Genomic DNA, 27,713 nt, shown 5'->3' with positions numbered 1-27,713 from the left:
AACCATACCAAAATGTCAGATTCAAAGATTTTAGTGGCCTGAGCTTGCCACCAGAGAAACATGTTCGTATTGAGTTGAGCTCTAGCTTGTATACGATGTGTAGGTATGGATTCATAGACACAGCACTCTGCAGTTCCTATAGCAATGAGTTCAATGATCTACTGTCTGTCCATACCTCTGTCCCTTTGTGTAGACCAAGCGAATGTTGCTGTGAGCATGGCTACCATTGTCCAGTCTGCCAATGGCCCTACTGAGGTCATTAATGCCAGGCGCACAGAGTCCCTTGATGCTCCCAACATCCTCAAGCTGGTAACCAAGACAACGCAGCCCCAATTTGGACTGGTGGATGTTGTAAACATCATGTGAGTATCTTTGTTATTAGCAAAGTGAATGTGAAAATTTGCTTTGTTGTTATTCTTAATCATGTTCATTGTTAGATCATATACATGCCTCTTGGAATTGGAAAGAAATGTCTGTGAAATAGTCATTGGTCTTTATTGTGAGGCAGCTCGCTTTAGCACATCAAACATATTTTGTTTAGCGTGTCTTTATCAAGGTATCAGTGCTGTATTAAATTTATAAAAATACCTAATTTATAGTTTTTTTGCCAATCTGAACAAGCAGGAAATGTACAATTTCAAAATGATGCAGCTCCATATTTGATAGAATAATGATAGGATAGCATAGATTAGTCAAACCTGCAGCTGTGTAAAATTTCCTTTATTAAAGGGGATGGCTAGTAACTGATCAGTGGGAATCAGTGGGAATGCTGGGGGATGATTGTTCCAATCCTTGTGGGATTCATTTAAGAGTACATTATATATCTATTGTTGTTCCAATCCTTGTATGATTCATTTAAGAGTACATTATATATCTATTGTTGTGTGAAAATTATTTGCTCCAGGATGGTCTCATATTCAAGTAATGTGCAGTTTAATGTTTCCAGGTTAGCATGCCTGTACAGTGACGATCGCCCTGTCACTGTACAGACACATAACAATAGATGTACTCTTAAATGAATCCCAAAAGGATTGGAACAATCATCCTCCAGCATTCCCACTGATTCCCACTGATCAGTTACTAGCCATCCCCTTTAAACATCACTTTGAATTTTACATGGATTGCACTCATTTTGTCATAACAATTAGGCCAAAAAAAATAAATTGTTGCATTGGCGTAACCCGCCCGACCCTAAAAATTCCGCCGACCCCATGTTTTTTTATTTAATTTTTTTGCTATCGATATCAAATATCTTGTTGATTGCGATCACGATCGCACAAACCCGGAAGTGGAAACGGCTCTGGGGATATCGGATGTACGAGGGAGAGATCTAGCGCCTCGCATATAAGCCTTCCTTGATCAGTACGTCATCTGTTTCCAACACGGACACGTACTCTAACAAGATTTATTCAGTGTATACGTAGCATTCAGACTGCGATGTATTGTGCACAGTTTTGCCATAGGTTTCTTGTGTGGAGAACTTACACGAATCTGTAAATAGAGATCGCGTGTGCGATGAAAAGATCGTACATATGGGTCAATTTGCATCTATCTTATCTAAGTCAAAATAGTAAAATATGAAGTGAAAACATTCAGGATAGGGATTTCAACATCTTTAAATTCTGTGAAGGGGTATAATTCCAGTAATATCGGCCTCATAAATGATTTGTAGAATAGATGAACACAGCACATTCGGTGCAGCAGTTGTACCTGTTTACTGAGCTGAGCACGAGTTTTACACGTAAAATGCAGGTAGCAAAAAAAAAAAAAGAAAGAAAAAAAAAAAAAATCCGCCCGACCGACCCTATTTGAAAATCTCATGTTACGCCAATGCAACAATTTTTTTTTTTTTTGGCCTTATGGCAAAAAACCGTAACAAAAACAAAAAATATCTTCACAGAAATGCATTGATACTTGATGTATGAAAAGGTTGATCAAGTGAACCAGAGTTCAAGTAGAATCATTCCTGTAGTTTAATATGTGTATGGGTATTTAGACTTGTCAAGTCGCATTCTTGTGATTAAAGTGCTGTACCATCCCAACAGAGGACTTTTAAGTACTCTGAGGTGCTAACATCTCCATTTCATGTCTCGCAGTGAAAAGGCGGTCCTAGCTGTAACACTCAACAATGAGCGAGAGGAAATCCTAGCCCATGCAGCCTTCTTTGACTACCCCAATGTGGACACCGTCGACCATGCAGAATGGCAAGAGTGGCTGAATGAATTCTACGACACGGAGCAGTGCACTGTAAGCATCGTGCCAGGCAGATACTGAAAATAAATTTGATATTGAACAATTTCATAAATCCAGTTTCTGTAGCATCACTGAATACCGAAACCATACCTGCTAACTGTTCAGTTTTAATCTGAATATTCAGATTTTTCACTGAAAGAAAATGCATTAATTTCAGTGTGGTCTGATTTTTTGTTTAATCATCTGTTAATAGTAAAGTATATGAAATTTGTGAAAGTTTAAATTCTTAAATAACTTTTCTTTGTTCAGATTTATTAAGTCTCAGGGTTGACAGGTATGCAAAACTGACACTGACATTCTAACAAACTGAAACATCATTCAGACTCACCTTTTATGTCACCTTCATACATTGTCATTAGACGTGATGTGCATTTCAAGTGCTTTGATACTATGGTTATTGGTATAATTAGAAGTATCAAAAGCATTGCATCATTACAGTTTACATCTAGCTCAAAATTACATACAAATATACTGTAATTCATGGAGTAGTCTTGCTGTTTGTGTTTTCCCAGTGCACAGGCACAGAAACTAGAAGGGAAAAGTTAAAAAGAAAGGGAATTACAACAAATCAAGTCTCAACATCCTTCTAGGTTATACTGTAGCCTTCCATTCAGTACTGACTGGCAGCAAATTGTAACTTGAGCAGAATTATGTTTCAATCATATATGTAAAAGTTGCCACCACGTAGTGCATTCTCTATTTTCTACACATACATATACAATCGTATGCAGCAGTAAGAGTACAGTCTTTACCTATCTGAAGTTCATAGGAGTCCTGTGTTATTTGTATGTTTTTTAAGATTCAACATTTCACATCTGTCTTCTTTCAGCCCCTGAACACACTCTTCATGCACTACTTTGTTGCCAAGCCGGCATTTGCTCATGGGAGTGCCAAAGAAATCATCAGGTAAAATGTTGTGTTTCTTGACTCTAGGAGATGTTATGTTATGATGTGTTATGATATGTGTGCCATCAATATTTGCGTATGATTGCCTAAGAAACTTACATTGTAGGGGAACGTCATAATTTACTAGTAATTACTGTTTCCTCTAATTGACTTGAATATACAGGCAGGAGTCCGTTCACACTCAACATCTCATTTCTAATCTAATTCTGTCTGAAGATGGAATCGTTAAAGGCGCATAGTCCCGGTAGTGTAGAGGGCGCTGTTGATGGTACTGCTGATCACCGTTAGCGTTGATACGAAGATTGCCGAAGTTGAGCTGTCATCAAGAGTAAAGCGCGTTGGTGTTGCTAAGTAACGTTGCCTTTGTTGTCTTCCCTGCGCATCATGCAGTCTGTAGTGATGCCAGGGTGCGTGCATATGTGTTTTTTATTATGACATCACAAAAGAAGTTTGCTAAAGCTGTCATCCCCTCAGCCGAATCATGAGCCGAACTGTGATCGGACCACCGGCTACAGTGGATCGGACTTCTTCGGACTCTGGGGAAGTGGGCCACAGCGTAAGCACTAAAGAGGAGTCGATAGCGTAGGTCTCTATAGGAAACTTGTGCCGTGCGCCCGCGTACGCATTTGACTAAACCGCCGGGACCATGTGCCTTTAAAATCAGAGGAATGCATGTTTTAGTTTTGCTCAGAAAATTCTTTGGGTTGTATAGTGATGAAAAGAAAAAAGTTTACCTTTGACCTCTTGCTACTGAAGACTTTGTGTGCTTGATGCACTTTCCAATCACTTTCATGTTCATGCAAGCAACTCGTATTGTCTCATGTCATGATGGGCAGAAATTTGGAGTTTCTTTGTATTTGTGATTTAATTTTATACTGTAGAATACAATGTGCCTACTCCAGTACTTGGTGAATGATTGTTCCTGCTTTTAGACTGTAGTACAATGGATTATCATGTTTCTGTTTGTTTCAGGCCACTAAGTTTTGGATTTAAAGAAAGATTTTAGAGGCCCTGACAGGAAAACAAAACAAAACAATTGTGCCAAGCCTTGCTATAGGTATTACTCCAATTTTCATGTGATTACTAACATAATATACCATGTCTTTCTAGGACTGTGTTCAATGCAGTTCCAGACATCCACTTCCTGTACCTGGTCCTGCCAAGTGGAGTCTTCCCAGAGCCGGCCCTGGCCCAGAACTTCAGTGCCATGGAGCCTAAGAATGGGGCCAAAGCGTCGGAGAGTTTCAGTGTCTTCGTCTGCCACAGACATGACCACTGCCCTGTACTTTTTGTCAGAAAAGCAAGGTGAGAATTCTCTTGTGGTTTCAAAAACAGGGATGCTTGCTTTTAAGTGTTTAATCTCACTTCTTAAGATTTGTAACCTCACAGTGTAAAAATCATTCTTTCCATTCATCATACATTATTTGGAAATGAATAAACTATTGAATTGAATAAATTGTTGAATTGAATTGAAAATTGAATTGAATTAGGTACCAGCTCTTTATGGATATGTATTTGTTATCTTCTGAAATCACAGTCAATCTAACAATAATATTTTGTTGTGATTTCTGGTTGGTAATTAATGCACATTATGTAGACTATTTTGCAATTCAATTTCATGTCAAGGTGAAGCAGGCTGTTCATTTGTGATGCACTTGCCATGAATGACTAAGTTTTAGTGGGGACAGATTTACAAGGGATAATTTACTTCTGCACTTGATGCGATTGATCTCCTGCCCAGAGTTGAGGACCACGATGATCTGACCCCAATATTCAACCGGCAGAGTGACATGCTGAAAACCACGTATGGCGACTTCTTCCTGGCCGAACTGATTGAATCTCAAAATGAAAACAACCAGGCTATCATAGTGGAGGTACAGCCAAGTACTCTTCTGTTAATTTTCTTCACTTTATACCTTTGCCCACGAAAAATTGCCAAGTTTTTAAAGGAATGAGTTGTCCTTTACAACTTGACCTGTGAGTTTCATTATGCTTCAAAATGTCATTGTCATGTATGCAAGGAATGAAATGTTGAATTAAAATTGATTTTCAGATTGAACAGTGCATGACTTTTGGACAAATTTTAGGCATTTGTAAAGTTATAAAGTAATCCTGCAATTACATTAAAAATACATGTCAAAATAGCTTTTGATGGGTGATTTTACACTTGATATGAACCTCCTTGCATCAAACAGTATGCCACATTGAAATAGAATGAATACGCACATGTGTTGGACAAGACATTTCATTTCGTTTCTTTATTTGTCCAAGTTACATATAAAACCATGGCATAGAATTTTTCTTTTTCACACGTTCACTATGGAAACATCTAGAAAACATGTAAAACAAAAAACGAATTACTTAATAAACATCAAAGGGATACTCAAAGTGTAACAAGAAACCAAGTCTTCAATCAAAATACATTTTCATATTGACTAAGTTTTCATTGGAAATGTGGTAGTATTTGTCATCTCTCAATTGTAATGTCTCTTTTCATGTTACAATGAATGAAACTGGCATTTTAGCAAGCACAGTGTGGTTCCAGAAACTCCATGAATACTGGCCTCTGAAATGGACATGATAGATGTGTGGTAAATTTTCACTTAATTTGAACGACTTCACTCCCTGACAATCTCTGCTATGACCGTGTGTTTGCTCAGACTGAGGGAACGGCCGTGGGTTTCATGAGTCTCTCCACCGATGTGGATGTGGCTCTTCTCAACACCTGCTTTGAGCTGGGACCATTCCATGGGCTCAGGAAACCACACCCTGATGATGTGCTGAGGGCCCCCACTCCACCACCCCCTGGTAGGCCACACCTCATTCTCTGGTTCTTGTTGATGTCAGCAACAGAGTGTTTAAATGATTTATGTTGTTAATTAATGATGTCAGCAGTAGAGTGTTTGCTTAATTTATGTTGATTCAGTTTTCAAGGAAAAAAAATCACAATCATTTTGTGTAGTATGAAAACCAAAAGTGCAGGGAAAAATGCACAACTCACTCTGTAAAAAACTTACTTAAACTGTAGATTATCCTGAGGTGTTGTATGTCATGGAATGTATTCATGAAGTAGAGTATTGTGTATATTGTGTATGCAACATCAAGCTTACTCTAGTAAAATACGCGTTTCCCCACCCCAGAAGAACCAACTCTTCCTGATGATGCGGCATCTGGGAGCCAGGCAGGCAGTGAGAAACCACTGTCTCGAACCAGCTCAGTCTCATCCAGCAAGAAAGGTATCCATCCTTGTCCATTCTTTCTCTCTCTCTCTCTCTCTCATGCTTTTAACACATTTTTATTCTAAAGGGATAGTATAGTTTCAATTGGGATGGGGAGTCAGATTTTAAACTTATTGTGAGATAATTACGAATCACTCATGAAATATCAAAGATTATACAATTCTAGGAGGAATTCAAAATTCATTTTGATGAAAATCAGTTTTGGCATGGCTGAGATATCCAAAACAAAGTAAAACAAAGTGGTCCTAATGAAAGTTGGGTCCCACATTTTGTTAGGAATTCTTTGTTTTTGGAGATCTTGGCCATGTCGAAACCAATTTTCGTCAAGTAAACTTTGAATTCCTCTTAGAATTGTATGCCCTTTGATATTTCATAAAAAAAACCTTTCTTATTATCTCACAAAAAAGTTAGAAACCTTAAGCACCATCTCAACCAAAACTATACCATCCTTTTGAAGCCTCATTTTTTTCTCTTTGATTCTCTTGTGAGCATCCACTTCTTATATTACAAATCTGTCTTTGTACACTTTTGTCTATCACTTTGCATAATAGATGTAGAAAGTACGCTGTCTTGGCGTCAAGATGTCGGTGTTAAATGAGACACAAATGAACGGAATGTGACCATCAAGTTGTATTGGGATGGAGAGTGTTCATTGTCTTACAGTTATCTTTGATACTGATGTACTGAAATATATGTAAGAGATGAATATTGTGAAGATGGGGAATTTTCATGCGTGGAACATTGCTGCGATGGGAGATGCAATTTAAGTGTAGTAGTTTGAAACAGTGTTGGTGAAAATGGCATCATGTGTTATACTTATGTGGTAGAAGAAATCAAAGATAGCATGCAAGTGAACAGCATAAGTAATCAGGAGGAACATATAACTTTGCAGTTATTCAGTGACCGTTGTTTTGTATAATATGTATTTGTTATGGTATCCATCAGGAGACACAGGAGGAACTGTTACTGCTACTGATCGGCCATCCAGTGGCTCCAAACCTGCGGGCGGCTCCACCCAGCCGCCTCCCACCCAGACACCCCAGCAAGCCAAGGCGACGCCCCTCCCACCCAAAGGGACCACGCCCATGACCGCTAAGAGCACTCCGCTGCCAGTAAAAGGCACCCCCAAGCCGGTAGCCACGCCCCTCGCCAAGCCACCCACAGCTGCAGGTTGGTCCAGGACTGCTCCCTGTGCATAATTGCAATGTGACTGTCAGAGCACATCACGTTTCATCATCATCACTGCTGATGCTTTAAATGTGACAACATTATCATTCATTCGTCTGTCACTGTTTGTTTGAAACACTATGTACTTCCACATAATTCATTCAGTGCAAGGTTATGTAAATGATAAAAATCCTACAATTCAGACTGGTATATCACTGGGAATCATGTCTTCTTCATCAATCTAACTTCTTTGGCAAGGGATATGTGAAATGATTTCTAATGCAAGAAGCATTGTAATTTTACAGTATTGTAAATTATATGGATTGCAATATTATCTTTATTCTTGCAAAGTCAATACTAATGAAGTTATCATTGTTGTTTTGTATTTCAAAGGGAGTGTTGCAGAATCAGAACTACATATTGAGAGGAAATTGAGCGATGCCCACATGAAAAGGTTTGTGTGTCATTGTTTATCATTCCTACTACTAAAGAATTTCTGTGCAAGTATTTTGATACGAGCAATAGAATACACTTTGCGATCCTCTGTATGGCTAAGCAAGATGCTATTGAGTTGTTTGAAACTTTCATTGTAGCAGTGCTTTCAGAAGTATAAGTTTTGTTAAGTGTAGATCTGATCCGTGATTGGTATGTAATTTAGAGTCTTTCCTGTTAGCCCTTCTTCAAAGTATTCAAATAAGTCTTACTGTGTGCTAAACAAAATGATTTTATTCACCAATCATTCAACTTGTAACAGCTTGTATCCTGTGTACCAGTAAAGTATTATGGCCTTGACTGATATGACCAGTTATGTTTCTATTTGGAACTATCTCCTTGTCTGTGATATTTGTGCTAAGTGTGAACATAAAACAGTATCACTCTCTCTTTATCACGTAGCTCTGCATCAGTTACCAGCGAAAAGGAAGAGGTGGAATCTGTCAAGTCCGGCGTGTCAAAGGTCAGTGGGAAGATCTCTTTAGCTCTTTCCCAGTTCTTGTGCCATATTTGTAATAGATACATTTAGATTGTCCTGCTGTGCCACATTATTGTCAGTGCAAAAAGAGCTTCGGATGCAGTAAGTAAAAATTGTGATGGTTGCATTCTATTCAGACCTTTTTTTTTTCTCTCTTTAAGCAGTATAAAACAGTTGAAGTTGTATTTCTCTAATTCATCTGTTTTTAATATTCAATATTTGTAGGGAGGTGATTCACCACTTTCTCATTGAAAAAAGAAAAAAAAAACAACAAAAAGCATTGTTACTTCATGGCAATGACCCTTATTTTCATTATCATGTACTCACCAGTGTAAGAGTGCTGTAAGCTTATGCATCTCATATAATTATCATTTGCCGTTATTATTGCCACTGATTTGATATTCAGAGATCAGGCTCCATAGCATCAGCCCAGGAGGAGACCCTAGAAGCCCCTCTCTCAGAGCTCAGCATCACCCCAGAGCCGCCCCTGCCCGAGCCACGCTTTGAACCCATCTACCACGGGGCGTCCAACGCCTTCTCCATCCAGCTATTCTGCATCGATGAGAGATACGAAATGAGGTACAGCACTTGGAGCCACCATAGAATAGACCCCTTCCAGTGAATGTCATTTTCACTGATTGACTGAAATGATACAACTTACAGTGTGACTCTTTTTTGAGTTGTCACTTGTTTTTGTGTAGAGTATTCATGGCCAACTAGGGATTGGTACCTTGCCGCAGTACGATTCTAGTGAGGGCATTTAATGTTGTATAGCCTGTCCATATTATTGTTATTAACAAAATCATACATCTAGAGCGACTTTGAAAATATGGACTATTCAGTTTCAGTAAGTTTTATTTCTCCACTTGTACAGAACAGACAAGTATAGCAATATCGAACATATTATTCACAAATCATGAAAATATAAACAAAATTTCACATTACAAATATATTATCATGTGAAATAATACATAAATTTCACTATTAATGTAGTCACATCTTAAATTGCATTTCGAAAAGGGGAAAACAAATAGATTACCGGTAACTTGTTATTACTGGATATGGTACGGCTAGCCATCTCTTGCTAAGTGCGCGAACTCTTTTGCTACAAGTGCACATTAGCTTGTTTACATTGTCTATCCAACTAAGTGTACATCATTGTACAAGCATTTTGCCATTTACTTTTCTGAGCAGGCAATAACAAAATTATTGACCGTTCAGTAAAGAGGACCTTCAGAACTTGGGCAATAAGAAATAAAAGTTGCCCTGCTCAGATGTCTGATATGGATAATGATAGTCAATACATTGTATTAGATTGTGTCACATTTATTCCCTCTTCGACCCCTTCTTCATCACTCACTGATTTGATTCCCCACTGAAGGTCACAAGACTTCCTACCGATGGCATTCTCCCTGTTTCCTGACAAGGACTTCTGTGTGCTCACAGTCCCTCATCTAGTTCCAGAGTTTCCCCTACTCCAGAACTTTGTGGTGAGTGGAGAAAACAGCTAACATTGGTGCATGCTGCTTGGGATCCTCATACCACCAGGGATTCTCATACCACCAACGATCCCATCCATTTGGCTTGTAATATTCATCAAATGCAACCATATTGTTGTAGTGGTGCATGATATTATTTCATAATAAGATGAACCCAGTGACCTGTTTCACTGTAATGCAACATGCTAGTATGTCTAACGTTATGTGCATCCCTCCCTGTCAAACAAACCTCAATCATGAGAGTTGAACTACGATACCCTTGGTGTCAAATTGCAAAAACAATATCTCGTGATAATGGTTGTAACTTCTTCATTAGCAAAAATATCTGTACACAAAAAATAACAGCTTATTACAGTAGGAGAATAAAGAATGAAAATAGCCACAGGTCATCCTTTCTGAACTCCTCTGTCCCAACAGAGAGTGACCCCTAAGGTCCCCAGTGTCCTGCCCCAGGAGCTCTACCTCTTCAACCGGGCCGGCCTCCTCCAGTCCTTCACCGTCCGACCGGCCAGGACGGCCGACGTGCCGGCCATCCAGACTCTGGCCGAGAATATCTATAACAAGGAGGTGCTGCTGGCTGACCTGGACAAGTTCAACAAGGCCAGGAGGGATGAGGTAAGTTAAAGACATGAATTAATTTATGAAGGTCTATGAGCTTAGTGCAAGGAGATATGGCAGAAATAAATGTGACAATTAGTAAAATGGTATATTTCTTAAAACCAAATGGATATGTTTTAAAAAAGATTAGTTTTGGGGAATTGACTATGATAGTCAAATACCATACCGTCATTGAAACTTGTCCTAAGTTTGCTGTTCTTGGTTGACAATGAGGTTGATGATGAAAATAGTGATGATGGTAGTTAGAATATAGTTTGGTTTGGTTTGGTTTTATTTCTACATTTGTCATTGTTTCAATGCAAAATAATGTAATTGACAATTACTTTTAAACATTACTGACAACAGAACACAATGTAAACAGAACTTGCAAATTTGATATCAACGAAATATTGCAGTCCTGTGCTTTATTTGGCGATGTAGATACATGTTTCCTCTGTTCTACATTCCAGTCAGCACAGATGCCCTGAATGTAGTTCTCTGGCGTTAGGGATCATGTTCTCCCTATAGTCCTTGTGTAACACAGAAGGACCCATGTTGGATTAACACATTGTTTCACCTGAGTAAATTGTGTTTAATCATCATTGACGTCAGGTTTTTAGGGAAAGAAACGAAATGTCAATAGAACAACTAAGCAAACTGTGGCTGTGAACAAGGGCATGTGACTGGTTGCATTGTAGTGTCTTCATGTCCACATAGACAATATCTTTACAGGTATTTTAGCAGTGTAATTTTGAATGTTCGGCAGGATGGTACGCCCATCAAGGCCTTTGTAGCGACCTGCCTGGACCAGGTGGTGGGCGTGGCGCTTACCAGGGTAGAGGAGGACATTGAGTTCATCCGTTCCCACTACAACATCGAGGACTTCATCTACTTCAACCACCACCGGCGGGACGAGCATGGCCACCTCCACCACTTCGCTCTGAACCCCATCTTTCAGCACCGCACCAAGCACTTCCTCAAGGAGATCCTCAGGCAGTCCCATCAGACCTGCCTCTACTATCCCGTCTATCCTCAGTTCTCAGTGAGTAATTGGAGAGATTGACACCCACAGCACGATGCCGGATATAGATCCCATTAAATCACATTTACACCAAAGCAATAACGAGTGAATGAACGTTAATGCATTATATGCTCAAGAGTAAATGAGTATGATAGACACCCTTGTTTATTAATCCACAGTAATATCTTTGTGTGATATTGCGTGTGACATATTTGCACTGATTATGAACTTTAGTTTGTGGTAAGAATGCAGTTACTGTGGGATGTATCATTTGTGTGGCCCATGGCCTCATAAATGAATACCCAGTATTGTCTACAAAACATAGTATGATCTTTTACAACTTGCTATGCTTGCTGACAGACTTTAGCTGATATGAAATTAATACTCCCTCCATATTACCTGAGCTAGTGATGTACCACATCAGGAGATGATATTGCCAAAGGAAGGTGACATATTTGGATGTTTTCCCCTAGTTCAGATTCAAGAAGTGAGTTGCCTATTTACCAATGTGATCACTATATTTCACACAGGAGGACACAAAGCACTCCCTGGTCACTTCTCTCAACTTCATGGTCCCCGTCAGGGCTCGCAGACAAATCATCTACCCGCTCAAACAGCTGGGGCAAAATGCACCATCGGAGAGAGTCATCAAGCAGCAGGTATGTAGCTACCAGAAAAAAATCCTTTTCTCTACCCTTTCAAAAACAAATAAACAAACAAAGTGAAATAGTAGCAACAGAACAAACAAAACACTACGAAAAGCATAATCAACAGCAACCACATATAATGATTACTGTAAATGCATATTACCTTTCAATCTGATGCAAAAGAGAGGTGCATCAGTACCTCAAGATTTTTGAAACCAGAGAGAATAGTAATTATGTTGTTATGTGACATACATTTTAAAGAATTGTTAAATCATTGATAAAGAAATGTGCACTGTTGACAAGCTTGTAAAATATCTAAGTTAAAGTTTTGCAGAATATTTCGATGGTGTAAGACTGATGGAGATCGATGTACACCGTGTTGTTAATGTCAACTGTTTTTCCTATCGGGGAAAAAAACGCAAACTGAATGTGGCAAAATGGTTTGCATGTAGGTTGTATGTTGATTTGATCATACAAGGAAAAGCAAAATATTTGTTAGAATATGGTTTCATTTTTCCCAAACAAAGAAAAGCATTTTTGGCTACAGACAGTATTTCTGCGAAATCTGCTGTGCCTTCAACTATAAATGTTTAATACGAAGCATTCTCTCATCAACTGTTACTTCTGTCTCTAGGAAATGTATGCTTTGAGTCACATCAATCGCAAACTGACCCTAGAGCCCAAAGTCACCATAAACGCTCGCATTGTAGTGGTGGGAGCATCAGACACCAGCATTGCTTTTCTTGAAACGCTGGCATTCTGGTAAGTACATGCACGCTTCTCGGCTCTTGCCAATCCCTACATAATCAGAGATGAAACATCAAGATTTTCTTTATGTCTTTTTATTCCCCCATCTTATTATCTGAATTGTAAGGTCACTTTCCTACTTTGCTTATGTGTATTTTGCTTGCAAGTGCTGCATGCTTGTCTCTTTTATGAGCCTTGTAGCAATAGAGGAAGCCAACCTGATATTAAGTCATATGGGTTACCTCTTGATTCTCATAGTGTTTCAGTGTGCAGCTAGCTGTACAATGAGATCTTGAGAAGATGGAAGTTCTGTTTAAGGACTGTGTATCTAGTCTCTTCAAAAGTTGTCCTCTAATCAGCACATCTACATCTGGTGGTTATTGAGGCATAGTACAGTATATAATGATAATGTTTTAATATCTAAATTTTAGCAGTATTGCATTATAAATTCAGCAAATCTAGGTTTGAGGTTACATAAGTTTGATAGTAGTTCCTACAAATTAGTTAAAGTACTCGCCTACATGTGTTTCAATGGACTTGCTATTACAAAACATTAATGCAGACCATGTCTTGTAGCCTCTTGTAAACAACATTCATGGCATTTGCTAGTCCTCTTCTACAATGTGTGTTTGTTTCATTTGCTGGTGAATTCTCCCTTTTTTTGTCAGTCCCCACCTGAGGTTCAACAACCTGTGTTTGGTCTCCCCCCACGGTCTCCCCAACCACCTCCCCCACGATGAGGTGCGCTCTGGCTTCCTGTCCACCAGCCACTGCTACAATCACAACGAGCTCTCCCAGATCTCGCTCCGGTCGTGGGTCAACGTGGTCGCCTCCAAGATGATAGCCATCAACAGGTGAGTGGCCTTGGCGGCTTGGTCAGTTTCCATTTAAATTGGCCACTGTACAGTCTTTAAGAGACAAGCAATAAAGGTCACATTGATGACATCCAAAACAAGAATGAAAGTAGTATCATTCTTTCTTTTTTTTCCCAACCTTTTGGTGCTATTTACGTGCACACCTCCTCATAGTGAAAGTTCCTATATTTAGCAATATATTCTTCCATTCATTCTAATTTATTGAATTTAAAGAGTAGGCAGGGCTGAAGTTTTCATGGAAGACATTTCTAAGGATAAGTGGGCAACACATTCTTGTTTGCATATACTACTTGAATGTAAATGGCTTTAAAGATACAAGTCTACCAAAATTCCTCTCTACTGTGTAATGGTGACGATGTTCTTCTTGGTATCTTCATTCATGAGGGTAATGTGTCGGTTCAGAGCAATAAGAGCTTGACATCACCAGGGCCTCTGTTGTTAAGCTACATTTGTAACACCCTTGTATTTTTCAACAGACAGTACTTCTGTTATAACAGAGAAAGAGTCAATAATTGAAGAGCTTGCTTCCAAAAGGCGCTAAATCCATCATTTTTCAATGGATTTAGTGCCTTTTGGAAGCAAGCTCTTCAATTACAGCAATCATGTTGAGCTTTTGTCATTGTTCGCATTGTCCAGAGCCAGCAAGTATGTAAAGGTGAGCAATGGAACCAAGGTGCCGTATGACCATCTCATCATAGCCACTGGACAGCAGTATCAGGTAAGAACCATCTTCCTTTGTTTTTGATAGTCTTATGTTGAAGTTTTGTTTCAGTGTTACAAGCTCTTCTACAGTTTTGGCAATAAAGTTAGATTTTATATAACAGGATACATTTAGAATTGGCAAATATTTAGAAAATTATGGAGTAATGACTGTATCAAGATGGATGCTCAGTATGATTCTGTGATCAATTCATTTTCATTGTAGTTCATCAAATGTAGACTGCAATGTTGTGTAAAACTGCATTCAGGATTGTACCTTCTTGGTGACTTCTAAATGTGAGGAGCCTTCAAATTACAGCAGGTACAGTGCAGAATCACATTCGTTCTTATATCATGCTAAAGGAAAGAAATGCAACACTTATATTGAGGTCTCTTTTGTGACTGTCGCTGCATTCTAGGTGAGTTGTCCGACTGGTGCCGATGTTAGCAAGTTGGTAACTAACAAGGAGGTCCCCAACAACCCCGACCGGCGGTTCATTGGTCCCAAACCCAAGAATGTCTTCACTGTTAACAATGAGACAGAGGCTGCTCAGACCATCAGATGGCTCAACAAGAGATTTGTCAATGCCGAGGGTATGTGTGCTCTGTTCCAGGCCATCAACAATTTCATCAAAGTCTGCTCTAGGTCTTCAAAAAAGAAAAAAAAAAAGAACAAACAAGCAAAACAAAACAAATGCAATAAAAAAGCAACTACAACAGCAAAAAACACCTCCCATTTTCTGTAGTATGTGGAGGCTGAAAGTCTTATAGTGTTTTGTAGCCTATGTCATGGACTTGCCTTTTAATTCTGGGCACTGTTTCATGAAAGTTGTCAGCCCTGACAAGTTGTCAGTCTGACAACTTCAGTGAAATCCTTGGTTTTTTAATTGGCTGAGAAGTTCTAGTCACTGACTGTTACAATGGTAATCATCAGATACAACTTGTAAGGACTTACAACTTTCATGAAACAGTGCCCTGGATTGCCCAAGTACATCAAAAAGCACATGGCCATCAATGATTATCTGTCTACTATTTTACCACAATGAGGTTCAATTCATTCTTATATCTTTTAAGTAGGGTAATGATAACTGTACTAATTCTCTTCATGTGTTCAGAGTTTGTACCAGTTGAACGTGATTCTTCTTCCAGAATGTGCTCGTGATTTAATCTGTATCATTTTCTAATTTTTCACATTGTATCTTGGGGTGATTCTTTTTGTCTCGCCCACCGGAGGTGAAGGCGAGACTAAGGGATCCAAATGGCATCCGTCCGTCGTCCGTCCGTCGTCCGTCACAAATGTTCAAGTTTACCTGCAAGACTCTCTTATGATGCATAACTTGGCAACTGTTACAGCAATGGCAGCCACACTTGGGTGATAGAAGCACTAGGGGTATCTTCATGTTATGGTGTTGTCAGAGGTCATGTGATGATGTCAAAGGTCATTTGAGGTCATATATTAAAGAGTATGTGCAAGACTCTCTTTTCTATGTTAAAGTTTACCTGCAAGACTCTCTTTTGACAAATAACTTTACATAAGTTGCTTGGATTACAACCTAACTTGGGTCATAGATGCACTGGGGGTACCTTCATGTTATAGTGCCGTTGGAGGTCACAGGATAAGGTCAAAGGTCATTTGAGGTCATACGTTAAAGTTCACTTGCAAGACTCTCTTATCGCACGTAACTCGACACATGTTGCTACAATGGCAATCAAACTTGGGTGATGGATGCACTGGGGGTACCTTCATGTTATGGTGCAGTAAGAGGTCACATGATAAGGTCAAAGGGCATTTGAGGTCATACGTTAAAGTTTACTTGCAAGACTCTCTTATCACACGTAACTCAGCACATGTTGCTACAATGGCAATCAAACTTAGGTGATGGTAAATGTCTCTTGGGAAGTTGAAGGTTACCACAAGGTCAAAGGTCACAGACAGGGGTCAACAAACTTTTAGGGCCCAATGTTAAGTTTTTAGGGTGCATTTCGTTTATGGCTCATAACTTTTGATCCCTTTGTCCGTTTCTGACCAAACTTGGATGGAAGATGTCCCTTGGGGAGTTGAAGGTCGTCACAAGGTCAAAGGTCACAGACAGTGGTCAACAAACTTTTAGGGCCCAATGTTATGTTTTTAGGGCGCGTTTTGATTGTGGCTCATAACTTTTGATCCCTATGTCCGTTTGTGACCAAACTTGGACGGTAGATGTCCCTTGGGGTGTTGAAGGTCACCACAAGGTCAAAGGTCATAAGCAGGTCAGTTAACTTCTTGGAGTTATAAAAAATATTAATTCCTTGTACGCGAATGGGCGAGACACAATTTGGCACTTGCCTTAATTGTTATTTCAAGCAGTCTATGAATTAACTGTCTTCATGAATGGTAGAATGTAAGCACACATGATACTGTAAACACTGCGACTCTCCCTCAGCATATTCTGCTGATCTTTGCACTATATGAAACTCCTTGGAAAAATCCTTGATTAAGATATGATTGTATGATTAATCATCACCCCTCCTTTTGCTGACTGAACCCACAGGTAAAGCCATTGTCTATGGCAGCAGCCTCGACGCCTACACTGCCGTCCAGACCCTACTGAAGCTTGGTGTTCCAGGCCACCGCATCGCCATGGTGCAGCCCCCACAGCGCTTCGCCGTCACCTGCTTCAACAACCCGGCCGTCCAGGAGGCCGTCCACTCCAGCATGGGCGAGGCTGGGGTGGAGCTCCACCAGGGGTACCTCCTGGCCCAGTGGAATGATGGCAAGGGCTTGAACGACAGGGAGGGAGAGGGGGAGGTCTACTGTGCCTCCTTCACCTCGGAGACCAAGCCCCTCAAGCTGGAGTGCTCCGTCTTCTTCTGCTTCCATCGCAAGGCTGTGGACTATGATGCCTTCAAAGGTGTGTTCTCTATAACTCTCACTCAGTATTAGCATTTACATTTACGATGAAATACCACAGTATTTTGTGCAGTAATTCACAACGTGAATGCAAATACACTGTGAAATACATCCCAAAATAATTTGGTATTTCTAGGGTGGTAGTATGCATGCGAGATTTGAGCGTGAATCATGCCACAAAGTATCACAACATATTGTATTGCAGTGAAAGTGGACATTTCTTTGAGTATGTTCCATTTGCCTGTTACAAAAATATCACATTTAGGGAACAAGATCAAGTTTGTGTTCTGTTATTGTATACAGACTCTTTTTCTTTCGTTGTAGGTTTACGTTACATTCTTTACTGACGGTCTTTTCTGTCAATATTCTTTCTGATGGTTCTACTTTTTTTTTTTTTTTTAAATTTGTGCAGCCATCAATGACAGCTGCCTGGTGTATGACGGCCGGCTGGTCATCGATTCCATGTTTCACACCAATGACCTGTCCATCAGGGCAGCTGGACCGGTCACCAAGTTCCAGAGGAAGTACCATGCTGACCAGTGGTAAATATTCCTTTCCTCCAATTCTCATACTCTTGAGAGGAATTAGGCACCTGTAAGCACTGTTATGCCCGGAGTGTGTGAATCTAAATCATTATATTAGTACACAAGTTTACATTCATCCCGAGTCGAAACCCCATATTCTGTATAATGTCTGCCATGATTGTGAACTACTTCCAATGGGTGCATACACACTTACGATCAATCATCTTGGGAATTGTAGTGATAAGTATGGAAACATAGGTCCAATAAAACTTCTGTAACCATTCATTATCTAGCATAGGTAGCTATGATATCATTTTGCAATTTCAGCAAGGCAATCAATATGGTAACTAGAAAAGCACTCGTAGAGCACAGATCTCCACCAAGCAGCTCATTTCCTCCCATTACTTACGCTCATGCTGAAAATCGCCCAATAACGCAATAAAGAAGCCTTTTGTTTACGTCATTCGGCCTCAACTCTGTCTGCAAAAAGGTAGAAAATCCTTCAAAAATCCATAGAAAATTCCGAGATCACTGCCAAAATTGAATCATCTATTCCATGTGTCACTATCACCTTTTTGTGCAAGTTTCATTCAAATCCGTTCAGAACTTTTTTTTTAGTTTTTGGCAAACAGACAAACCAACGCCAATGATCACTTAACCTCCTCATTCCTTGATGGAGATAAATATTTGTAACTTTGGTAGGGATCATTCAAGTCATCATCATTGGCAGTGGTAGATTGTGCTATGCTAATATTTACATAGCAATATTGAGATTAAGCTTTCATAGCAGAAATAAGATAACATCATTGGAATGAAGAATTTTGATTGCCTTTGATTGCCAGGACCCACTCCAACTTCAACTCCAAGGAGGTGGGGCGCTCTGTCGCTGCCACCATGCTGCGCCTCTTTGACCCCACGGTGGAGAACGACCTGGCGCCCCCGCCTGAGCCCCACAGCCTCATTCCCCTGTACACTGGGGCCAAGGTACAGGGCGGGGTGCTCCCTGGAGACCTACACTACCTGCACTATGGCAAGCCTGGCCTGGACACGCCCCTGGAGGTTCAGATGGCCCAGGCTGACTATGTGAGTTGATGCAGAAAGCAGGAAAATCAAAGAATTTTTTTCTCCAACTTGTTTTTTTTTTTTTTTTTTTCAAACCAACAGATCATGGACATCTTGTTGATGGCAAGGCCATCAAAAAGATACAAATTGGCATCCAGTATGAAAAGCATTCACATCACAAGTGAATAGATTTCTAGCATTGAAAACATTGACAGACAATGTGATGATAGCGTAGTGATTTCAGTGGGAATGCTTTTACTGCTCTTACATATATGTCCATTGTGGCATCATGAAGTAAAAAAACAAGCTGAATGTGCTGGGCTTCTTGAAAATTATGTTAGTACAGTTTCACAAGTGGTGAAGCTCTAATTCTTGGGGTCAGATTGTTACGTGTGAGAAAAGTTACTGTGAACAGTTGATTTGCTTTTGTGTGTGTCTGTGTGTGTGTGTGTGTGTGTGTGTGTGTCCATTACTATACAAATTGATATGATAATCATAGGTACTAATACTTTCATATGCAAAGTATTGTGACATAAAAGGTACAGCAGAAAATATTGACTTGAAGTGTTAGAGTTTGATTTAATAATTGTCATGATCAACAAAAACAACATGTTTCAAATACTTCAGTCTCGTCTCCAAAATGCCATTTTTCCCAAAGAAGTATTTTCAAACATGGTCATATAGCTTTCCTACGACAACTTTTATCATTCAAAGGTGGTAACCCATTACAAACACTCCTTGTTCTTGAAGCATGGCAGTGACAAGCGTCATTCATTTATTTCACTCCACTTTCTTGTAGTCCTATGATATTGTGTGTTAGTTTGGGCAAGGTGTCAGGAGTCATGTTTGTTGTGTGATGTGATATTATGACAGTGAAATGGCTGTTGCAATGTATGTTCTTCATGAGTTTTTGTTTTCAGCTGCTTCAAGGTAATTGCTATGTGGAAAGTTTCTGTATGCGATGCTAGGACAAATCAGGCCATCTGCCTCCATGAATGAATGTAATAACGTTTTGTGTTCTCATGATTTCTTTTTAGGGCCGTGAGATAAGTACGACTGATGCAAAAGGAAACTACTTCAGGCTTCATCTTAACCAGTACAACAACATCCAGACAGTGACTTGCCTAGCAAGAGAGGTAGGTTTCAAGTCTCAAGGAGTGCAGATCTGGGCCCCGTTTCATAATACTTGTTATCAGTGACAAGTTGTCATAGTTGTTATAAGCTACTGAGATCCTTGCATCTGATTGGCTAAGAGCAAATTTGTCACAGAAATGTGGCAGTTGTCACTGATAACAAGGTTTATGAAACGGGACCCAGGTTTAAGTTGACACAAGCTACTGCCTCTCATTTAGAAGATTGCTGCAAAACCAGAGACATTCACGGCATGATACTGTAGCAAATTGCCACTGGCATTCAATACATTAGATAGACAAGAACTTTTGCGTGCATTTTACTTACATGAATCTTTGCTCCTTGTGAAATTCGCAATAGTTTCACACTTGTGAACATTTCTGGTTATACAGTATATACAGTTAAGCACAGCATGATCCTTTGAAGATCTTTAGTTGTTTGATTGAATTTGTGCCAGTGTTGCTGTGATGCTCCTTGTAATGTTTATTAAGTGAATGAGTTTCATCCGATACACATTGTGAAAATACAGAGACTAAAACCAAAGATATGTCTGCTATCACTCAGTGACTTTAAAATTGGTGTTATTGCTGGCATTAATGGTGACGATGCCAATTATGGGCTTCTGTGGATCACGAGAAAACTGACTGTGCGAGAGCCTTGTCACACAACATGCTTTTCTTTCTGTCCGCCCAGCCCATTGATGACAGCAACCTCCTGTGCCTCTACAACCTCCATGAGCGGTTCCTCAACAATATGGTGTCCCGCTACAACGAGGGCCTTATCAAGGACCTCTACACCTACTTCCGGGAGACATGGAGCCTGGCCGTCTTCCACGACCGCTTCACCGACTTCCGGCAGGAGGTCAGGGAGCTCCTGGTGCAGAGACCGGTGAGTTAGTTGGGAGGTACCTCCTCCTAGGGGGGCACCGCAGTGTTCGGATGGGTACCAACCAGTGGTGTGGTTAAAAAATAGAAATGAGCGTGAAAATGAAGTTGTTACCCACATCCTCTGGTGGGAACCAAAGATAGGAATTGGTATCATGGTGTAATTGAAACTGAAGAGGATAGTGGGTCAAGTTCAATGGGTCTCACAAAGTGAATTAGTCCTGTCCTCCGTGTCACTTAGTAGAGATTTCAGGATGTATGACATTTTTGTCAGTACCATGATTTTTTGTTCCCCCCTACAACAGACTTCATTTTTTTAATAGAAGGAAATTACATTCTTTATAAAGAGTGTGTCAAAATCTTCAGTGTGTAATTTGATACAAGTCATCTTAAATGGTAACCATTGAGCTCAATAGACATAGTTTATGCCCCGGATATCAACAAAACGAGTGCCTATATCTGAATTCAAGTGGTATTTCATAAGTGCATGCATGTCACAGAGTTTAAAAGGGGAGTCCTACAATAGCTTTTGGTGCAAATGATGGATTAACATGGCTTCTGGTCCCTGTGTCTTTGCAGGCGGAAGATGTGGCTTCATTGGAGGAGAAGGTTAGAGAGCTGATTGCCCAGGACCTCCTGGTGAGTATTTCCCACGTATTTATATATATTTTGGATAACACATGCATTTGATGTATCAAAATTTCTTTGGAAGTTTATCAACCAAACATGGACTTAACCCGTTGAGGACGAGTCCCGAGTATACTCAGGCAGGTGTCTATGGGAAATGCGCGTTGTAGCAAAATCAGTCCGTCTTAAACGGGTAAGGATACTGACAAGAGATTTGGGGGCCCTAGCACCAGTATGTTCTATTACATCCTGGACTCACACCAGGTGTACCTACTTCAAAGGCATCAAATATACTCTTATCAGATGAGAAGGATGGAAAAAGACAAAAACAAGAGAGCTGTGGCTGCAATATATTTAGCCAGAGATTTAGATTTCGGAGATAGCAGTCAAAGTCTTTTGAGGCTTTTTTTTTGTGTGTGTGTATGTTTTGAACATAATGCCCGTCCTTGTTATGAAATATTTTGTTTTTGCCATATTGCTGCTGCAGAACATGAGAATGTGATACTCCAAGATCAGGAAGTGGATGTAATCCACCCAGTACATTGTGTGCTTGAGTACAGTGATTATGTGCTTTGCAGTAATCCCATTGCCAGTTTACATTGCTGCATAATGCCAGTGACTCTTCATTAAAATATGTTTTTGATCTTAATTAAAGCACATCGAAAGGCATACACTGATAAGGGAGATGGATTACATGAATCGGCAGAAAACAAAAATTCAAACCAGGTGATGAGGTTTCCAAATTGTTAGATTTCTTGGAAATATCAGTTCTCATATTCTGGTAGACTATCATTTGAAATAGAGCCAATGAGTAGTCAAGTCAACGTATGAACATTGCTGGCCGTAATACTGATTAGAATCAAGCCTATAAATTATGAACCCCTCCCTCCATAAAATAAAAAGATAAAAAAATTATCCCCTTGAAAAAACCAACTTGGATTTAAATAAATGTAATTGCCCCAAATCGTTGCCCAAAGATACCCATCGCATTCCACTGGTCTCCTTGTTGTAAGGTCTCTGATTTTATCTTGCATATTTGATACCCCTGGCAAAAAGGAAGGATTAGTGGCCGCTTATTGATAAGGCACGAATGAGAACAGAATACAATGGACAGAAATAGCATCGAAGACGCGCCAGCGCCAATGCGAACCCAGAGGATAAGAGTGTGCTGTGTGAAGGGAGTGCTGGTATGGAATAGACTAGTTTTGAAGAATGCTGCTTTTGTAAACCATAGTTTTGAAGTGCTAGACATGAGGCGTCTGTTTCAGCAGTTGCATTTTCTTCAGATCCTGTCTGTGGTTGAATATTGCTTTGTGTGTTTTGTGCAGAGTAGCGCCAGCTCCATGTGACCAGAAAATTCTTGCTCAATAGGAGCATGTGGGATAATGTTTTGCGGCAGTCAGATTAAGGAATGTGGAGCAGTAGTCTGATGATGATTGATGATGATAATGATGATGGTGATAGAGGCTTTCGTGATGATGATGATGATGATGACGATGATGATAATGGCGTGGATGAGCACAGTGCTGGAGTTGGTGTGATGATGGTGATGGTGGTGGTTTGGATGATGGTGATGATGATGATAATGATGGTGGAGTCGATGTGATGATGGTGATGGTGGTGGTTTGGATGATAGTGATGATGATGATAATGATGGTGGAGTTGATGTGATGATGGTGATGGTGATGGTTGGGATGATGATGATGATGATGATAATGATGGTGGTAGTTGTGGTTGGGATGATGATGATGATGATGATGATGATGCTAATGCTTATGGTGGTGAAGTTGATGTGATATTGATGTTGGTAGGGTTGGGATGATGATGATGCAGATGATGATAATGATAGTGGAGTTCTTGTAATGGTGATGGTGGTGGTTGGGATGATGATGATGGTGATGATGATGATAAAAGTGATGTTGATGAATATGATGATGATGGAGTTGTTGATGGTATTGATGGTGGTGGTTTTGGGGATGATGATGATGGTGATAATGATGTTGGAGCTGGTGTGCTGATGGTGGTGGTAGTGGTGGGTAGGATAATGATGATGATGATGATGTTGACAATGTTGGTGTAGTTAGTGTGATGATATTGATGATGGTGGTGGTGGTTATGATGATGATGATGATTGTGATGATGATGATAATGATGTTCGAGTTGGTGTGATGATGTTAATAATGGTGGTAATGGTGATTGGGATGATGATGATGATGATGATGATGTGAAATAAATAAGTACACTAGACTTTTCGCAGAATAGATCACAACTGTTTTCTACTGACCCATGAATTATGATCCTCTCTCTCTACCCCCTCCCCCCTTTCCCTTCCATACAGCTTGAGGCCCATGACCGCAAGTTCCTGGCCGAGGAGTTTGATCGCCAGGGCAACAAGAGGAATGTGGAGACACGCCTCCTGAGCTTCCTCAGCTACAACTACTACCACCTACCCATGTATGCCAAGCCTGGCATGGTGTGAGGATTGATCACTCTTTGACGAGGCTGTGTTGGGTGTATGGTGAAATACACCAAAGAAACTGTGTCGGGTGTAAAGCAATGCACCAAAAGAGACTGTGTTAAGTGGAGAGACAAGATATAATTAATTTAGATGGTGTTGTGTATAACCTGAAGTATTGTTTGTTATTACACTGTAAAGAGTAACATTAACAATGAGGATAAACATGAACTAGGGTAGAAGCACCATCAATTTCATTTCTTCTTTTGAAAGGATGAAATGTTTGGCTTCTTCACAATCAAAACCAATGTGATGGAAGCTGCCTTGCAAGTTACACTAATACTTCTAAATGTGAAATGTAAAATTATTACACAGCCTGAAATTGTCACAAAAGTCTCTCTGTGTGTCTAAGTAAAGACCATGCATGTGGTGGTCAAACGACGGCACAAATGGCCTTTCAATAGGCTTGCAAGAAGTATCAAATGAATGTAAAATGCAGATATGTATCATTGCAAGAGATATTGCGGTAGGATGTCAAAAGCATATTATATTTTCTTATCACACAACGATAACATTCTCTCAACTATAGAGGCTACATGTAGTTACATTGGGAACCATACATGTGTGGATAAACATTAAATGAGAACAATTAGTGCAAAGTATATTATATTTGATTGAAACAAAATATGAATGAACTGTTTCTGACAACACCTTGATTAGATTCCTGCCATATATGTATATAATCTTGTTTGAATATCTTATATTATGTCTGAAGTACTTCTAAAGTACTATAAAAACATTTGCTTGAACCTAAAAATTCAGCAGCTTCTCACAGAAAATGAGAATAAGCTGTATCATCATAGGTCTTTCTGAAGATATATTTTGAGGTCTTCACCTACAATACAAACTATATGCCCTCAGTTGTGTCACTTTTGTTTTTGTTTTTTCCATCCTTGGTTAAGTACTGCATGGCAAATTACTTTCAACCACTCTTTTTGAACAGATATTGTTTAATTACGTAGATCACTACTCATTGGTGTGATAAACACAAGATGATTTGGCATTACAGAGCAGGCATGACACATTATTGGTTTCTAATCTTTAAAGGGATGGTACAGTATTGGTGGAGATGAGAATTGGGCTTTTAACATTCTGCGAGATACCAAGAAAACACTTATGAAATAGTACAGAGCATACCATTTTAAGAGGAATTCAAAGTTTATTTGATGAAAATCGGGTTTGGAATGACTTAAACATCCAAAAACAAAGTAAAACAAAGCGATCGTAACGAAAGGTGGGTCCCATACTTTATTAGAATCGCTCTGTTTTGGATATCTCAGCCATTTCAAAACCAATTTTCATCAAATAAGCCTTGAATTCCTCTTGGAATGACATGCTCTTTCATATTTTGTAAGAGGTTTCTCATTATCTCACCAAAAAATGTTAGAAACCTGAAATTAGGTCTAAACCAAAACTATATGATCCCTTTAAGTTGTCTCTTTCAGCTGCTTCATTGTACTTGAGCTCTCAATGAAAAATGTTCTCACCGAGTATGTCAAGTTGTGTGCATTTTATTTTTGCAGTTTGGTTTGTACATAAAACATGTAAAAAATTCATTTCAGGAATGTGTATCTATGAAAAAAATGAGAATAAAACATCTATCTTCAATAATTACATGCATTGAAATATAATTTTGTCTGACTTCTATTTGACTGGTATTCATGAAAAAAAAAAAAAAACCACTTCATTAAGAATGTTTCTGTTGATAGTGAAGCAGTTTAGGACAAAATTGCACAGAAATTACAAGCACTTACTAGTCAAAACACCTTGTGAAACATTCTCATCTTCTTGTCCTAAAAAAGAAAGTGTTATGGATTGGGTTTGATTTTATTTGTGCAACTTTATTCCATATAGATGCCAAATAATATTTTCAACAATTGAAACAAATAACCCCACATCCACAATACACACATTCACCACAGAAACACACACACCAACATTGATGATAACAAAACCACTAGAGGGCTTAATGATGGATACAGATCTTACAGAATATTGTCTTTTAGTCTTTCATACAGGGTGCTCCTGTTACAGTGAACATGGGTTAGAACAAGAGGTGCCTGTATTTGAGGAAACCAAATCTTTGCTATTTCACAAAATTTATTCTAAAAAGATTGGGTAATTCTGGAATGAGGTGATAACATCAAAGTAGTATGTAAGCAAACAGCAGGTCAGAGTTGAAAAAAAAAACAAAATGAAGAATTTTGGCTCTGTGTAAATGAGTGATGTTATGTGGCATCCTGTGGGTATCTTGTTTCAGCTATCACGATCACATGGCCCAGTCACATGACTTGGGCATAAATGAATCCTAATCTGTTATGCACATTAAAAAAAAAAGAAAAGAGATTTGTTTTGTTGTTGTTGTTGTTTTTTTTTTTAATCACTGAGAATGGATGGATGGCCTTTTCTCTTGATGGAAGGATGTGCAACAACATGATATTGTATAAGCTTTTAAGTGGAATTCTGAAAAAAAAAGTGGCTGCCTTTTGGGCAACATACATTGTAGAAGCATTTTAATGCCCCTGTGGGACTGACAAATATTAAGAAATTGACGTCAAAACTGCATGTTAGCGACAACGGTTTTTCAATATTGCCAATGCATGTCACATTGACAAATTCCAGTGGTCATTTTGTTTCCTGTGGTTTATACAGGCAACTCCCTTCAAAACCAAGTCCTAGGGACTGGTTGTTTTCTTTTTTTTTTTTTTTTTTTTAAAAAAAAAAAAATATATATATATATATATATATATATATATATATATATATATATATATATATATATATATATATATATATATATATATTTATATAATATATATATATATATATATATATATATATATATATATATATATATATATATATATATATATATATATTTATATAATATATATATATATATATATATATATATATATATATATATATATATATATATATATATCTTTTTTTATATACAGATCTAAATTTTGTTACAGCCAAACATATAAAGTACAGATATATAGATCATAATTTTAGGACTTGAATTTTACTTTGAGGAACAGTGGACTCCCATTATAATGAAGTCCTCGGGACCGGCAGTTTTCTTTTGTTATATCGAAATTTTGTTATAACCGAAGAAATAAACATTAAAAATACAGAGTGAATAACTTTGGGGTCTGAATTTTTACTTCGTTGTAACTGGAATTTCGCTATAATTGTGTTCGTTATAATGGGAGTGCACTTTAATGAAATTAGATTATAAGTGTGTTCGTTGAAACGGGAGTGCTTTGTAAGTGTCTTACCGTGGTGGTTAGATATGAATGCCCCCTTGAGTTTCATATTCTCTCTTGACATTAAACCACATCTGAAACCACTTCTCATGCACACAAGTGACATATATGAGAATAATGAAAAGAGGATGCTACAAGGTAGACTCTTATTCAAGGTGGAATTTAATAACCAACCACAACCACACATT

The 27,713-nt window shown here is 39.0% G+C and overlaps 1 protein-coding gene across 1 annotated transcript; it reads left to right on the top strand.

The window, feature by feature from the left end:
• Window positions 1-197: 197 nt before the first annotated feature.
• LOC140230871 (cilia- and flagella-associated protein 61-like) lies at window positions 198-25,862 on the top strand. The gene is made up of 26 exons (XM_072311020.1): window positions 198-362; window positions 2,097-2,247; window positions 3,083-3,159; window positions 4,270-4,464; window positions 4,901-5,033; window positions 5,820-5,967; window positions 6,300-6,395; window positions 7,344-7,568; window positions 7,959-8,019; window positions 8,460-8,520; window positions 8,942-9,114; window positions 9,917-10,025; window positions 10,452-10,649; window positions 11,398-11,673; window positions 12,183-12,311; window positions 12,934-13,061; window positions 13,715-13,900; window positions 14,558-14,639; window positions 15,040-15,214; window positions 17,152-17,511; window positions 17,923-18,052; window positions 18,877-19,117; window positions 20,134-20,232; window positions 20,921-21,115; window positions 21,691-21,750; window positions 24,077-25,862. Exons 1-26 carry the CDS (start codon window positions 217-219, stop codon window positions 24,215-24,217), a joined length of 3,975 nt encoding a protein of 1,324 aa, XP_072167121.1. The 5' UTR covers window positions 198-216; the 3' UTR covers window positions 24,218-25,862.
• Window positions 25,863-27,713: the final 1,851 nt, after the last annotated feature.

Source organism: Diadema setosum, chromosome 1 (assembly GCF_964275005.1).
Source record: "Diadema setosum chromosome 1, eeDiaSeto1, whole genome shotgun sequence".
Classification (NCBI taxonomy): Eukaryota; Metazoa; Echinodermata; class Echinoidea; order Diadematoida; family Diadematidae; genus Diadema; species Diadema setosum.
The sequence above is the reverse complement of the archived record's forward strand: the minus strand, read 5'-3'. Positions and strand labels throughout refer to the sequence as shown.

Coding starts and splice junctions, on each gene's coding strand:
- LOC140230871 (XM_072311020.1), top strand. CDS start 217: ATGGCTACCATTGTCCAGTCTGCCAATGGCCCTACTGAGGTCATTAAT. Junction 5,968..6,299: donor CCCCACTCCACCACCCCCTG/GTAGGCCACACC, acceptor TCCCCACCCCAG/AAGAACCAACTCTTCCTGAT. Junction 10,026..10,451: donor CCCTACTCCAGAACTTTGTG/GTGAGTGGAGAA, acceptor CTGTCCCAACAG/AGAGTGACCCCTAAGGTCCC.